This window comes from Rattus rattus, chromosome 7, assembly GCF_011064425.1.
Source record: "Rattus rattus isolate New Zealand chromosome 7, Rrattus_CSIRO_v1, whole genome shotgun sequence".
NCBI classification, from domain to species: domain Eukaryota; kingdom Metazoa; phylum Chordata; class Mammalia; order Rodentia; family Muridae; genus Rattus; species Rattus rattus.
This window is the reverse complement of record NC_046160.1, coordinates 9,501,635-9,518,726: the sequence shown is the minus strand read 5'-3', so window position 1 is coordinate 9,518,726 and position 17,092 is coordinate 9,501,635. Positions and strand designations below refer to the sequence as shown.

The 17,092-nt window shown below is 41.2% G+C and overlaps 1 protein-coding gene across 2 annotated transcripts in view; it reads left to right on the top strand.

The window, feature by feature from the left end:
* The window catches only part of Eml4 (EMAP like 4), a 115,230-nt gene that overhangs the window by 71,968 nt on the left and 26,170 nt on the right, over positions 1-17,092 (top strand). For both annotated transcript variants that reach the window (XM_032908770.1, XM_032908771.1), the window contains 7 exons: positions 5,579-5,702; positions 6,911-7,060; positions 10,032-10,101; positions 11,473-11,583; positions 13,645-13,740; positions 16,149-16,283; positions 16,402-16,537. In XM_032908770.1, the coding sequence (XP_032764661.1) occupies positions 5,579-5,702; positions 6,911-7,060; positions 10,032-10,101; positions 11,473-11,583; positions 13,645-13,740; positions 16,149-16,283; positions 16,402-16,537 (822 nt within the window). The remainder of the gene's footprint in view (positions 1-5,578; positions 5,703-6,910; positions 7,061-10,031; positions 10,102-11,472; positions 11,584-13,644; positions 13,741-16,148; positions 16,284-16,401; positions 16,538-17,092) is intronic.

The window sequence follows — 17,092 nt, the reverse complement described above, 5'->3', positions numbered from 1 at the left end:
TCATATGTACAGTAAAAAACCTTTCCCTTAAGCATACCATGGGACAGTCATGTTGTCAGTTTACACGGTAAGTAGTCTTCATAAAATTACCTTCTGGAGAAAATAGATGTCGGACAAAGAGATGAAATGAGTGTAGCTGATAGATAAGCTTATCCTTATAATAGTTATTGATTAAATCTTTTGTTGAGGTAGTGTTTCACCATGTCACCCTAGCTGGCCTGGAACTTGCTGTGTAGACCAGGCTGGTCCCAACTTCATAGATCTAGCTTGCTGCCTCTGTCTCCTAATTGCTGAGATGGAAGGTGTGTGCCATCATGCCTGGCTTTTGTTTTATGAGATGTGGTCCAAACCTAGGGCTTTGTACATGCCAGTCAAATGTCGTTTGCCTGAACTCCCTTTAGATGTGTTAGTGTCTGGAGCGGTTCTGGAGCAGTAACTGAAAGTCTCACTTTATTAGCTCTTTTTTTTTTTTTTTTTTTTTTTTTTTTCGAGCTGGGGATGAACCTGGGCCTTGCGCTTGCTAGCAAGCGCTACTACTGAGCTAAATCCCCAACCTTATTAGCTCTTTTTTAAAACTGAATAACTACCATTTTTCTGACTTAATGTTTCAAATCAGTGTTTTTTTTTCATTGACGCTTAAAATGTATTGCAGACAGATCATTTGAAGTGTATGCACATTTTGGAGTGAATAAATGAATCACCTAAGTTACATTCATGTGAGAGCATTTAACATCTGCTCTCCTGGTCTACTTGGTCGTCAGAGCACTAGCTCTCCTGCCAGTGGTGATTGAAGTTAGTGCACACTTGTTAATCATCTGATCATATTGAGAACTTTAATGACTAAAGCCCTGACTGGAAAGAAATCTGTGTAGTTGAGGAAAGGATCAACTGAGAAGCAAATGTTACTAAAAGCCTATAGTAATTGGATTTAGCTAAATGGTTGCTCTCAAACGTTTCTTTTTTTCATGTGTTTGTTCACATGTATGTGGGCACACTTGTATGTCCTGTGTGCCATATGGAGGCCAGAAATGTCATGTCTGGGGTCTTCCTCCATTGCATGGACTGTCATTAGAACCAAGAGCTGGCCAGTTGAGACGGTTTAGGTAGCTTCAGGGATCACCTGTGCCATCTGAGCTGTGGTCTATAGACCAAGCTGGCCTTGAACTCTAAGAGTTCCACCTACCTCTGCCTCCTGAGTGCAGTGCTGGGATTTAAAGTACGCTCCATCACACTAAGCTTGGAACCTAGTTTTAGAATAAAAATATTTTTAAGTTCTAAATAACAGTTTTGGAATGCAGACTTAAAATTTATTGAAATTGGTTAGACCATATTTTCTTTTCTGAAAAGTAGGAGGTGGACTAGATAGACTCTTAAGGTTTTTTCTTTTTGAGTTCCTAGTCTGTGTAAGAGTGGAAAAGTGAATAATCTTAATCCACAGTATCCCACAGAATTGTCTTTGTATTAAATGACCTTGTCACTGATCAGATTCAATTACAGTACACATTTTTTCTTAGTGTGAACACTGGGGAGGGCCAAAGCTGTGGTTCAAATGAAGGTCCACGTCAGAGTTTGTGTTCTGTCACTGTGGACCCAGACACGCTAGCTGTGGCAGCATAGCAGATACTCACTACTACAGTCAGCGAGCAGCCTCTGCTGAGACTGCCCTGCTCTGTTTACTAGCATGAAGGTGAGTGTTCAACAATTTTCTAGACCACAAAACCTTTGTTGTTATTGTCACTGTTCCCAAACCTTCCTTAGACAAGTCCCTTGACGCACACTTTTCAGCTTGTCTTCCCTACGCATTCACAGTGATGACAGCAGAAAGCACTGCTCAAGTAAAGTACGCAGTGGTTAGAAGACCCTAGGTCAGGAAGCCAGAGAGCCGGGCATGGCGCCACACACCTTTAATCCCAGTACTTGGAGGGCAGAGCCTGGCAGATCTCTGTGAGTTCAAAGCCAGTCTGGTCTACATAGTGAGTTCTGGGATAACCAGAGCTACACAGTGAGACCCTATCTGAAAAGAACAGAAAAAGAAGAAACAGACAAACCTGAGAGTCTCAAGAAAACATTAGCATCCAGAATGCCAGTTGCTGGGGAGAGAAAAGCTCCATCTTCATATTGTGTTTCATTCCCACGCACAGGACTGTGTGCGAAAGCTGTCTGCTGCCACACAGGCGTTTCTCATTTCCATCCATGCATTCACATTCAGTCAGTCACTCAGTCTCTCTCTCTCTCTCTCTCTCTCTCTCTCTCTCTCTCTCTCTCTCTCTCTCTCATGCTTTCAAAGAAGTAGACATTTTCAATTGGGAGACTTCATAGTAAATTATTGGTTTGCTATTTCTCTGGGAAAATGAAGTTAGAGTTGTACTGCTCCCTGAGCTGGTACTCGGACTGTGCCTGTGCGTCACACACACGGCTTGAGTTCGTGGCCCTTGCTTTTAAAGTATTTGTGGTAGAATTGTGAGAATGTTGGTGTATTTGCCTATCCTTGCTCTCCTGTAGATAGCCGCTTTAAAGTTCATGCAGAGATTAAATGGAATGTTAAACTACACAAGCAAATTACTAAACAGTGTTTTAAAATGGTCATTGCTTCCCCCCCACACACACACACACAGTGGCACATACATGTAGACCAAGCACTAAAGTTTGAGACTGTCCTGGATTACATAGCCTTGTATCAGAATAATAGAGTAAAAATTAAACATCTTTCTCAAAGGAAGAAAAATAAATATTCTCAAGGGCCTCATCATGTTTCTCATCATATTAACTCATTTAATCATAGTTCCAAGTAGTAGTACTACCATTTTATATGCTAGGAAAGTGAGCCCAGGCCTCACAGCAAGTCAATAGATCCCAGCCAGCCTTTCTCTCCTCGGGTGCTGTATTGCTTTCTTCCGGTGCCAGAAAGTGTTCACGTCCTACATTCTAGGACCTCCAGTGTGCTACAACTCAGGTGGCAAAGCTCCCCATACACTGCCGCTTTTATTTCATAACAGAAGAAACAGCACCGATAGCGCCTCTGTTGTCTTATATAATTGGTTTCGCTGCTTAACAGTTCATGCAAGAATGCCGCTCTGAGCTCTTTCACTTACGCCTCCCTTCTGGAGCAGTGCACACACTATTAATATGTTATTTATTATTCAGAAAGCATTGATCATGGACACCTTTGATCAGATCACACATTCTAGGAGAAATTTGAAAAGAGATTCAACAATTTGATGTTCTTTTTTTAAAAAAGGAAGTTATATCACTGGTCAGTAGCTGTAAGAGTGGATTTATCACTACTCCCAAAGCTAACACTGATTCTAGAAGGGGATATTTATAGCTGGTAATTGCTTCGTATCACCAAGGTTCAGCTATGCTAAAAAACCATCAGGAAACTAAGGCCCACTCTTAGATTCAGAAGTAAGAATGGCATGCATCATGTGTTGTTAAAACCATCGCGTAGGAGGGCTTACCCTGTTCTTAGATCCAACCCTAAGGCTGAGCACACCGAGTGATAACAATAAAAATAACTTGAACTTCTCACCCAGGTAAGTGTAGCTTTCTAAGCTGAATTAACAGTTGCAGGCAGATATCCCACAAGAAACTTACCTTTCTCCTCATAGTTTACATTACATAAACTACTGAATTTTACATAATGGATCACTGCAGTGTTTTTCTTAGGTAACTTGGGTCATTAATTGAGATATTAAGATCACATCAGCCTCTGGTTGATGATGACCACACTTCCATTTTGTGTCAGGCAAGTTCATAAGACATTCCTGTCTTGCTATGTCCAGCCTCTTTCTCCTTCCCTTGTAGCTTTGGCAACCATTTCATGTGGTGACTTATCAGTATGTGGGTCGTCAAGATGCTAGGGGTAGAGATAGGTGGGGTGGTGTTGGTTTTAGTTTTTTCTGGGAATGAACGCTGGTCTGTGGGTTTTTCCCACTGCTGTTTTGTGTTTTGACACAAGGTCTCAGTATACAGGCATCAGACTGAGTTGTGGAGACCCAGTTGCTCTTGGATTGTGGGTGACCCTCTTCCACCCCGAGTGCAGACGTGAGTGCAGACAAGAGTGCAGACGTACCTACCATGCCCGGGTCCCATCTGCTTTCCTTGATAAGAGAAGCACAGTCAGTGTTGATTTGATCCTAACTCACCTTGTAAAAATATTTTAGTCTGAGACTACTAAAGATCTTATAAACAACTATTGAATTATTTAAACAAAAGCTGTTTCAGAACCTATGGTGCTAGTAACACGTGAAAGACTGTTTTCTTAGTGTCTGGAAAGTGTTCGTGTTTTAGTTGTAATTGGTGATTGGTCCAGGCTGATTGAAGACACAGTTGTGAGGTGGGACGTGTCCTCGCTCACTCACTACATGGCATAGCTCTAGCTTCCTCTCATCTTAACTTGAGGAAATATGCGAGTCCTTTTCTCATGCTGTAGTCCAAAATCATGGGATTTGGGTTTTGGTATGAACACCTGACATGAAATCTGCTGTCTTAAATCATGCAATTTAGTAAATATTGACTAGTGCGACATTTTATAGTAGACTTAAGCTTTTACTCCGCTTACTTGGCTGAAGTTCTGTCACTCATTTCCCATTTCTATAACCCCTAGTTAGCTCACTCCTCCCATTCATGAGTGTGACTGTTTTAAATATGTCATATGAACCAAGCAGTAGCTGTTTTTCTGTGACTGGCTTACTTACATGTGTATACCATATCTTTTTACGTTGTTGCAGATCTTGGCTGTTAGGAATAGTGCTGCTGTGAACGTGAGAGTTAGTGTTGATACCTATTTGTGGTCTTGATTTACGTTCTTTTGGAAAATATCCAGTAGTAGGATTGCCAGATGATGCAGTAATTGTATTTGAATTGTCTCTGAAGAGCCTCCGCCCTGCCTTTCTGTTGTGGCAGCCTCCTTCGGCAGCTTATACAGTCATCCACTTTTCCATACCTTTGTCTATGCTGTTTTGTTAGTCAGTCTAACATTCCAGGTCTGGAATGACATGCAGTGCGGTTTTCAGTCATATTTCCTTGAGTTACTATTAATGTTGCATGCTTTTCCAAATTGCTTGTAAACTATTTTTATATCTTTTTTCAAGAAATACTTTCAAAGTACTCGCCCACTTTTAAATGCATTTAAAGAGGGGTTGCCTTGGTTCGTTTTCGAGGTCTTGATGTTTAGGTTGATTATGTATTGTGATAGACATGATTGTTCTCTAATTTTTCTCTCCCTTGCAAATTACGACTCCTTGGTCATAAAGGTTTGCATTTTTTACCTGAGCTTTTTCAGCTTCTTGTAGACAGGTAAATATAGACAGGTAAATTAAACTTGGATGAACACAGTTATTCCCAACTAAACAAACGGACACAGGTTTGTTGTTCATCTTGATTTTTGCTTCCACTCTTTGGACGAGATATTAATAGTGTCACTTTGTTTTCAACATATGCTCTGTAGTATGTTAAAAAACATGCAGTGGAAAATTTTAATAGCTATTCTTGTCATGTTTCAATGTATCAGTAATCTACTTTCCTACAATTATATGGGAAATACATGTGATTTAATCTTTATCTTATGTTTCAACAGAAGGAGAATATATTAAAATGTTTATGCGAGGTCGGCCAATTACAATGTTCATTCCTTCGGATGTTGACAACTATGATGACATCAGAACAGAACTGCCTCCTGAGAAGCTCAAACTGGAGTGGGCGTATCCTTTACAGACATGAAACAAATCTATTTGCTTTGTCCTAGTTTAATTTCTAATGAATCAAATTTTCCTTAAACCAGAAGTAAAACATAACAAACCTAAGAACCACTTGAGAAATTAAAAAGGAGACAGGATCTCTAAAATGTGTTGGCTATATTTTGCTAATAGCAATTTAAAATCATCAGAATTAGTATAAACATGGCGGCAGCATCCCATGAACTCTGCAGTAAGCAGCAGTGGTGAGGCTGGGATGGTGGCAGACTGGAACTGGAAGGACAGTGGCCGAATGCTGGCTCTGCACTTGCCCTGTGAGCCTTAACGTTGTTAGAACGGGCTGACACCTGCCTCAGAGCCACTGTAAGGAGTTAAAACACTGATGTGACATCTATCATGTCACAGACGATGAATCCTTTTCTTAGTTTGTTTTGAGACCTGGGGTCTTGCCATGTCTCCCTGTGCAGCCTTGTACTCGCTATGTAGCCTAGGGAGGCCTTACATCACAAGAGTCTTCCTGCCTTAGCTTCCCAAGGGTACCACTGCTTAACTATTATGAGTCCTCTCAAGATCTCAGACTGGCAAGGATGACTGTAGTCCTGAAACTGACTACTTCTCTGCCAGACTCAGATGCACACAATAGTTTAATACTGAGCTTTCCTGATTCCGTGTGGAAAGACTCATGTGGGTGCTAAAACCTCAGTGAAGAAGAAAGAGGCCAGCTGTCTGACCTCAGCTCTCTGTTCTCTGCTTTCCTCCCACACGCAGTCCTTAAAGCCCGTACATTGGACCTGGTTAAATTAGCTTGGAGAAGGTTGCCGCTCCTGGAATGTGGCACCAGTTTTTACTGCCATTCTCACTGCAAACAGAGGTAGCTAGCCCTATACTTGTTACTTTCCTGGATGAGCCTTCTTAGGTCCCACTCTCTGCTTTGCTAGTTGGCCCTCCTTGTACACTTCTGTGCATACTGTCACACAGGCCCCACTTCTGATTGTTCAGAGCTGTGTGTAGCACTGGGCTTGGTACATGCTAGGAACTCAGAGTAATTTGTCCAAGGAATATGAATATTAAAACAAACACAGTGTAAGCCTTAGGGTTGGGCAGGAGAGGGAAACGTGAGTATCCTGGCTCTAGTCCAGTTTTCTTTCCGTTGTGCCTCGATGGCTTCTTCAACACTTTGAGTATTTGCTTTAAAACCTTGACTTTTCTTCAAGATATGGTTATCGAGGAAAGGACTGTCGAGCAAATGTTTACCTGCTTCCCACGGGGGAGATAGTTTATTTCATCGCTTCAGTAGTGGTCCTGTTTAATTATGAGGAGAGGACTCAGCGACACTACCTGGGTCATACAGACTGTGTGAAATGGTTAGTATCAACACCATTGTCAACTTTGTGCTCGCCTAGCTCCACCATAGTCGTCGTCGTTGGAGTTGTACTGAAAGCTTACCATTGGAAGCTTAAAAGTAAAGAAGCCACTAACAGTCTTCCAACAGTAGAACACATCGCTCCGTATCTCTGTCAGTCTGCCCTGCTCCTCAGGTCTTTGTCTCTTTCCATCTGACCTGTCCTGTTGAATCCATGGAGAACAGACTGGATGCTATCAATTTATGGAAGTAGTTTTTTTTGTACATGTACTTAGTGTTTATTAAGGGTTTATTCTGTGTGATAAGTTTGGGTTTCAGGTTTTCCCTTTAGAAGGAGAGAAATCAAAACCTGAATGGGATTCTAAGTATCCAGTGTGATGTCCGATTGTCTGAGTAGAGCTCTTTTTAGATGCTAGGCTTGGGCGTTGTGAGGGATGTTGCTACTCCTTAGATGTTGTTCAGTCAGGTTACTAGAACCCATTGTTTTCTTGCATTTAAAAGCTTAGCTTCTTTATACTATTCTGACAATTAAATAAGAATTTCTCTTGTGAATGCTAGGATAGTACATAGATGACAGCCTTCAGAAAAGGTAAAAACACATTTATATTTGCACTATTATATATACAGATCCACCAATGTTAGAAGAGTAAGAGAAGTCTCATGTCTGTCTCAGCTGGGTGCTGGTTATAGTATGTGTGGAGGTCAGAGGGGGAAGTCAGCCTGGTGAAGCCCTGTCTTAGAAACCAGAGGGAAACAGCAGTGACAGGAAGAGGGGAGCCCTCTACCTTGCACGTGGTAAAGAGCAGGCAGGCAAGTGTATTTTCACTCCTGTGGGCAAAGAAAGTGGTGCAAAATACTATGTAGGCTTCCCCTTGTGAAGCATTTCTTACAGTTTCCTGTGAAAAGAAGCTGTCACAGCTACCTCTAAACACTGCCAGAAGTCAAGGTTAAGAGAAAGGTAGAGAAGTTCTTCCAATTGGTGCAGGTAGGAAAAAGACTTTCTCAGTAGTGGATCCAGCCATGTGTTACAGAAATTATAATTTAAAATTTTTGTTTGAAAAGAAAGAGTAGAGTTAATTACAGCCAAAATGCTAGTGTGCTAGAGGTTTTCTTAGTGATTAGTTGATGTTTTTATGTTATGTGCGTTAGTGTTTTGACTGCACGTTTGCACGCGTGAGAGAGTTAAATCTCCTAGTGCTGAAGAAAGCTGTAAGCTGTGACAGTGCTCTTAACTACTGAGCCATCTCTCCAGTCCCCAGAGCTGTGACAGTGCTCTTAACTACTGAGCCATCCCTCTAGTCCCCAGAGATTTTAGGTTGGTTTTTTGTTTTGTTTTGTTTTAATCTCAATTCGCGATATAAATTGTTTAAGAAATAAGAGAAGTATTGGTAAACACTAGCCTTCTTAGAAATAAAAACCTGAAATTATGCCAGATTATTGAAATATTTCAGAAGATACAATTCTCATCATGGAGAAATTGTAGAAATTTGGGACAGTGTTCTTCTGGAAAATGATTAGCAATATATAGCAGGAACAAAAACCTTTTCCAGTTGAGCTGACTCCTCAATGATTCATCAAGGGAGCCAAACTGACAAGCTGAGCTCAACCCCTAAACCTACAGAGCAGGGGAGCACTCACTTGGACGTCTACTTCTGATCTCCACACATAAATGTTAATTGTTCTAATAACATGCAGGGATTCTAGAAAGGGACGTAAATTTTGTCATCAGGAGCTAGGGAAATGGTTCCGTGTTAAAGCTTGCAGTGCACATATGGACCTGAGCTGTAATTCATAGTAACACAGTGTAAACACAGGGCAGTCATGTCTGTTACTGTGATGGACACAGGCAGTGCTCAGGCTGGGCTGCCAGACCGTGGAGCAGAAACAGCACACGCTGGGGTCAGTAAGAGACTACCCTGTCTCAAAAAATAAGGTAGAGTAGGCAGTAAGTTAGCTCAGTGAGTAAAGGTGAGTGTGGCAAACTGTATGGAGGGTGCATGCACATACACACACTCCCACATGTAAATAAACCAGTATGGTTTTTGTTTTTTTTGTTTTTTTTTTTTTGTTTTTTTTGTTTTTTGGTTTTTGGTTTTTTTTGGATAAATAGGTATCAGACTATGGATAGCTCAGAAGGCACTTGCCAAACAACCTGACCATATGAGCCACGTGGTGGGAGGAGAGAACCAACTCCCACAGGTCGTTCTCTGATCTCCACAGACTGGCGTACATTTGAACACACATAAATATAATGAAAATTGTAATTGCAAATATTAAGTGAGATGGAGCATGGTAGAGAAAGACACCCAACACTGACCTCCAGCCTCCACAGGCAGGCTTGCACACCCACACGGGAACCACACACTGATCTTGTGGTTGGGTGTGTGTACACCATGGTAAGAGTGCAGTTGCTATAATATTTTCCATTTCATTTAGAATTTGTTGCCCTGGATTAGATTTACAAAAGCTTAACATTAAGGGATAGTTATAGGTCTGTAAAATTATATTAGAAGATGTTTACTGCTGCTTTTTGTTTGTAGAAAAGCAGAAATGCCTGAAATACTAAAGAATTGTTAAGTTGGTAGATGTATAAAGATTGTGTGAGATGAAGCTGTACCTATATTTTAATAGATGAAGGTTACACTGGGGCATACTGAATTTCATAAAGTCATGTAAAGATGTTTGCTTAAGTATACGGACTAAAGAGATAATTTAAACAGATGAAAATGGTTCCCATTCTCATCCTACCAAATTACGAATAAATATTTTCTGTGAGTTCAGTGTTCCATTAATTTATAAGATTAATAAGAACAAAACTGAGAAGCTTGCTTAATTTACTAATAAAAATAAATAGGTCAGGTATGGTTTTAAGACTTAAAAACTATTTACTTAAAAATGTTGATACAAGGATGTCTTTATTATGCTGTTTCACGTTTCTATGTTTAAAGTTATGATAAATACTGCCTTTTTAGCCTCGCTATACATCCTGACAAGATTAGGATGGCAACTGGACAGATAGCCGGAGTGGACAAGGATGGAAGGGTAAGCAGCATTCACGTGTCCCCTTCTGTCAGAAGGACCGACCCACTGCCTTTAGCCAGCTCCTGTCTCCCTGACAGTTACAGGACAGGATCTCTACAATTAGCAGGGCAAATATATTAGAATGGAAGAAGGTCTCAAAATATAGATAGCATTCAAACTCTGGTCCCATCTCAATAATAAACATTCCCTAGGGAAACTATTTACATGTGCAAATGGAAGGATCATGCCTGTTACAGGTGAAACTGGTTAAACTATATTCTTAGCTGGTCGAACCTCTTGATTTTATGAGGTAGGATACCACTTAGATACCACTTAGAGTTTCAGTTACTGTCCATTTCACTAACCTGTCTTACATAGCATCTCATTTGAGGACGACAGGGAGTGTTGATGATGGCTAGCACATGTACATGATGCTCTTGGGTCAGCTTCTACACAGTAAAGCTCTGAGCGAGCTTTATATTAAAAGGCTCTGAAAAACCTTCCCATAGACCTTAGTAGATAATTAGTTTTTTAAGTACATTATGTTAAGAATAAAGATAATATACTAAAAATGAGGTACAGGGATAGGTGGTTACTCACACCTGTGGTACCTGCTTCTTGGCTGCCTCAAACAGGAAGACTATCTGAATCAGATCAGCCTGAGTAAAATCTTAAGATCCCGTCTCAAAAATAGCACAACCCTAGCTATCAGCTAGCTAATAGAGGACACTAACTTCAATTGGAGCTCTGAGCTGGCTACAGTCTCTCTGCCCTGCTCTCCTTATCTCCAAAGATCACAGATTAGGAGGATTAAATGATTTTGTATGTGGCATACATTTAATCATGTGTGAAACATTAAATATGCAAATTATTTGCTACTATGAGCACATGTCCTTATTTTCATAATATGAGTGGAAAACATATATTCAATTGACTGCCCTTCCAGAGGTCCCGAGTTCAGTTCCCAGCACCCACATGTCACAACCATCTGTTAAGGGATTTTGTTCCCTCTTCTGGTGGGTATGAGGACCAAGCACTCATAAATTAATAAGTAAATATTTAGAAAATATATATTCTTTGGAGGTATGTCTGAATTTAGTAGTTGTTTTTCTTACTAAGGTGGGAAATTGAGTTGGATGTGGTGGGACATGTCTTTAGTCCCAGCACTCAGAAGACAGAAGCAGGTGGATCTCTGAATTTGAGGCCAACCTGGTCTACATAGTGAGTTCTAGGATAGCTAGAGCTACATAAGGGTGAGACCCTGTCTCAAAACAAAAACTAGCAAACAAAAGTATGTCACGTTGCTGTTGGGAGTGGTGTTCTTACCTGCTGTGAGGTAGTTTGTACGTATCCGCACCACTCGATATGCTAGACTTCTCTTGTGTTTTGCAGCCTCTGCAGCCCCATGTCAGGGTGTGGGATTCAGTAAGTCTTTCCACGCTGCATGTTATTGGACTTGGAACTTTTGAGCGTGGAGTAGGATGCCTGGATTTTTCAAAAGCAGTAAGTTACAGTTGTTTTTTAAAGTAAACTGTCTAAGCCTGAGTTTGTTTTGTGAATGTGTAGGATCATGTATCTATCCAAACATAAGACACATTTTCAGCGTAGCTCTTTAACACAACAGCTAGTATTGTAACCTAAGTGTTAAATTTGATTTAGTATTTAGGGTATGATTTAGGATCAAGATATTACATTTAATTTAATTTGTCACTCTCAGTCAATGTTCTGTCACTCTCATGGGGTGGTTATAGAGACACCATGACCACAACTTATGAAAGAAAGTGTTTAATTGGAGCTGGCTTACAGTTTCAGAGATTCATTGTCATCATGGTGTGGAGTATGGTGGCATGCAGACAGGTATGGTGGCTGAGAGTCTACCTCTGGTTCCACAGGCAGCTGAGAGAGGCTTGGGCTTGGCATGGGCTTCTAAAGCCTCAGAGCCCACTCCCAGTGGAACACTCTCCAATATGGCTACACCTCCTTATCCTTTCAGATAGAGCTACTTCCTCACGACCAAGCCTTCAACTCAGAGTCTGTGGGGGACATACTCAGTATGAACCAGCACATTGTCTTTGTCCTGACATAGGGTACCAATATAGTGGAAGGAAATTGAAATAAGCAAGAAGAGATGACCTAATTTCAATTTGTATCATAGGTAGGAGTCGTCCATCTTATTAGGTAACTGAGACATGACATTTCATTTCTATAAAATATCTTTTCTTGGTGTCACATGAGAGAAAGGAACCAATCAGATCTTTGTATTCGCTAAAGATGATTAATTATTTAAGTTTTGCACTAATGATAGTGTATGGTGATCTGGAGAAATGGCCTCACGGTTAAGGTCACTTGCTGCTGTCGAGGATCTGGGTTCAGTTCCCAGGACCCACATGATGGCTCACAGCCATCTCTAACTGGAGTTCCAACAGATCTGACACCCTCTTCTGGCATCAGCAAGTACCAGCCAAACATTCATGTGGTGCACACACACATGCAGGCAGAAAAAGAATCGTTTTTTAAATTGTGTGTAGCAGTGTCACTTCAGCTTTGAGGGCCTATTATGAGAGGAAAGTAAGATGTTGCTCATCCGAACACTTTACTTTTCCTTGAATTCATGGTTATGTTTATGAAGTAGTAAGAAACCTGTATTTTCACAGGCACATTTTAAATTTTCAAGTGGATTTCATTTTACACTTCAGAATCTGTTTAGCTGTTCATTTTATCTCCTCAGTTCTTACCTGTGAGGAGCTATATTCTGACTTACAGGAATTTTGTGGATCATGAGAAAAAGACATATTTTTAAAGCAGAAAATCTAGTTGAGTTTAGCGGCTTTGCTGGTTTGCAGGCACCGAATGACAGAAGTCTGGCAGGCCGAGAGAAGGGGAGGAACTACAGCAGAGCGTCGATGAGGGGCTGGTGGCCTGGCTCTGTACCATGACTGAGTACTCAGATTGTCTACTGTGGTCCGTCCTCTGTAGCTTTCCTTAACTCTGATGATCATTTCAGTAGAGGGAGGCAAGGAGAGGCAGCTGCTGCCCCCTCCAGCGTCACCAGAGTGTCTGTTCCAGAGACGTTTTGAGGCATGCACCACCAGTGCTGTTAGAAAGTCATTGACATCATCCATAAACTAACATAATCTGTGGGAAATAAAAAATATTTGTTTTCATTTATCTCATTTATTCATGTTGCTGTAAACCAAGTACGTTAACAAAAGCTGAATTCAGTGAACTTTAAAGTATCATTTAATTTAGCATATTCCATCAAACTATTCAAAGTTCATCAGACAGAAGTGCGTGGAATTATGTTTCTGTGCGACTCCCGCATGGAGAACTGCCTTAAGTATTTTCTACCAGCAAGAAGATTGGACAGCGGAGGGACTAGGAGAGCCTCAGAGGTGGGCTGCGGCTAGATGACAGCCAGGACTCGCTGTGGACATAGGAGGAAAGTTAGAGTGTTTCTATATTTCTAAAGAAGCAGTTGTATCTGGAAGAAGGAGTTTAACAAATTTTTCATTGTCTCACTGTTAGTTTTAATAATGGTGTTTTTCTGCACATTTACTTACTTAGGACTCGGGTGTTCACTTATGCGTTATTGATGACTCCAATGAACACATGCTTACTGTGTGGGACTGGCAGAGAAAGTCCAAAGTAGCAGAAATAAAGGTAAGTCAAAATGAACTTTGGCGGTGTGCTTGTTTGACAGGTATTTGAGTTTATAATCTATGCCTATGCAGGTTATAAGAGTAAGTGCACAGTTCATATTTGTCCATTTTTTTTTCTATTTCTCAAGATTCTGTGACATTAACAGTGCAGTTAGATAAACCATAAGAGCTGGCGTGGAACAGTTTCTTATTGCAGAGAACACTGAGTGCAGTCCCTACTCACACTGCGCTCTGCTTAGCCATTGCTGTTGCATGAGTTGGGCTTTTCAGTCAGTGTTTAAAGCTTTGTATGTCCAAAGGAAAGCGTCACCCAAGAATATCCTTGATTCAGCTGAAGAATATGAAACCATATATAAAACGGATATGGTTTTGGTATAATGACTATGGACAGTTCCGTAACCCTTAGAGGGGTAGTAGAATTGATGAGTGCTGTAGAATTTTGCAATGCTGTGGTGGGCTCAGCCTGACTTGTAAGGAGATTGTAAGTAAGCATTGAAAGCTGCATTTGCGTGGGACAGAAATGTAAAACTACAGAAGGACTGTGGTGAGTCCTTAGAGAAGAATATGTTTCCAAGGCTGGAGAGATGGCTCTGCAGATAGAACTAACTGGCCCTGCTCATGCAGAGGCCCAGCTCCCAGCACCCACACACCGTGTTCCGCCCATGACTCCAACTGCCTGGAAAGCAGGCCTCACTTACACTTTCGTGCAAGCATCCACACAGAAATACATATGCATAGACATGATTAAAAAGTGAAAAAAGACAGGATATATTTTGCTTTAACTCCCTGTCTCTTTTGTCAGGATTATTTTGGATAAATTGCAAGTTTTTGACCTTTTGGTTTAAAAATGGTTTTTTGTTGTTGTAACTTCTAAAACAAGCAAGGTACATTTGATTGTACTTGAAATTCAATGTCAGAAAAATCTCACGCCTTGAAAGCCTACGTGAAGACAGGTGATCTTTAGCTGCTGCCATTCTGTCTGGTTTGTTCCACTGACGTGGAGGGAAGTTGCCACACAGTGACACACATAAGTGTTTTCCCTTTTGTAGTTAGGTCCGCCGTGTGAAGGAAGTCTTGGTTTCTGCACTGCCATTCTTCACCCCCTTTCCAGGGTATGTTCTAGTACAGAACTTTGTTTCAGACGCTCCGCTGAGGGCATTGCGGTCCAACTGAAGATGCTGCAGTGTGCGTCTCTGACTCAGGTTTTCCAGGCATCGGATCTGAATGTCCCCTGCCACAAAGCAAGAGTAACTTGTCGCAGGCTCTTCATTGGCTCACCCACTCCCACCCAGTGTTGCTGCCCAGTGTGGATGCTGTAGTCATCCAAGACCAAGGCCTCATACTTGTCTCGTCCCCTCTTTTCTCTTTGCTCAGATCCCCAAACTCTCCTACATGTCCATGGCCAGAGTAGGTCACTGTAAAGCAACCAGAGCTTAAGTTCAGAGTATTGATTTGTTCTATTTGGGGTGGAAAGGAAAGCCCTTGGGTTCTAGGGCTAGGTGCCTGGGCCTTTTCTCCGGTCTTCCTCCTGTGTGTTGTTGAACTTAAGGCATTCTAACTGGACTCTCTTTGCTTAAGTCATAAAGATTTGTGTGCCTGGTAAATAACTTCTCTTTGTGTAAGTTTAAAGGTCAGTATGGAAGTGCTGCTGTGTGGCTAAGCTGGTATAGCCATTTTGGAAAGCTGTTTGCATTGCTTGCCAAGGTTGAACACGTGCCTACTTGCTGACACAGCCTGTTCCTCTCCAGAGAATATAAACCCAACAGAAATCAATTGATCTGCTCTGTTCACTAGAATGCAGATTACAGTGCCGTTTCCAATAGCTATAAAAAAATGAAACTACCCTAATTCCAGTCAGCAGGAGATTCATTTTCTCCCTCTCCTCTCCCCTTCACCCCTTTTCCAGGGAATATTTTACAGCATTTAGCATGAACATGAATGGATCTCACAAATACAATGTTGAAAATATACTGTACACGCCAAAGGAGCTCACTGCTTGCAATTCCATTTAAGTGAAGCAGACAGCTCGCCGCTCTGACCTCCTAAGCAGAGGCACAGGATAGATGGCTAGAAAGGGAGATGGTCTGTTTCTAGCTCTGGTGTTTTGAGCTTTAAGACAACACATTGCTTTTGCATTTTTCAGTGTGTTTTCCCAAATACATAATGCATAATCTGTAATTCTTAACAAATGTCTCACAAATAAATAGCAAAGAATTGATACAATAGCATAAGGATATTAAATTCAAATCTTGATCCTAAAATTCTGTTCTTAAATTTTTCTTAGGAAAATAAGGCTTAGGAGAAAAGGCAAATTTCCTAACTATTATCCCCAACTTTATAAGGAACTCAAATTGGATTTTGGTAATAGTAAGAATATTCATTCTTCTAAAACTGTTGCTTTTTTCACAGACAACAAACGAAGTTGTTTTGGCTGTAGAATTCCACCCAACAGATGCAAATACAATAATAACATGTGGTAAATCTCATATTTTTTTCTGGACCTGGAGTGGCAATTCGCTAACAAGAAAACAGGGAATTTTTGGGGTAAGGATCAGAATATAACATCACTGGATGTTTGTGTGGGTATGACTAATCTTTTATTGTTGGGTAAGCATAAAATCACCATGCCAAAGAGAAACTGAAAATTCTCATTTTATTGTAGAAATATGAAAAACCAAAATTCGTTCAGTGTTTGGCATTCTTGGGGAATGGAGATGTTCTCACTGGAGACTCAGGAGGAGTCATGCTTATCTGGAGCAAAACTACCATTGAGCCCCCGCCCGGGAAAGGACCTAAAGGTATCGGTATCTTCCTCTCTTCCTGTTCCGCCTGCACAACACTCACATGGTGCTGTTGCTGTCCTGCCCATAAAGACCAGGAGAGACCGTAACGTGAGCACTCCAGGAAGAGCCTTTCTAAGGACGTTGTTCCTTATGCATATGTAATCCACATGTGATCCTATAGACCAGTTCCCTCCAGAAGTTTAATAGAGAGGGCGAGCAGACTTAGAGATACATGCTAATTTAAAGCTATAAAGTTTCACGCTCTTGGGCTGGCACTCAGGTATCCGAGCAGAACTTGTGGTCATGCTTTTAGGAAGGACAGATGGAGAAAGTGAGCGAACCACAGTTCTGTCCCCTCTTTTCCTTTCCTACCTGCGGCTCCTCTTCCCAACCCTACTGGCAGGCTTGGTATTCTTCCCACACATTGGCAGGGCACAAACCAGGTACACACGAAGAAGATGGTTTTAAAATGTTTATCACTCCTAAGTCTTTGTCAAGCTCCTTTCTAAAATTGAGCAGTCCAACCATTCGGCCTGCTCACCAAGTCACTAGCATGGGGCTTCGCCTAGG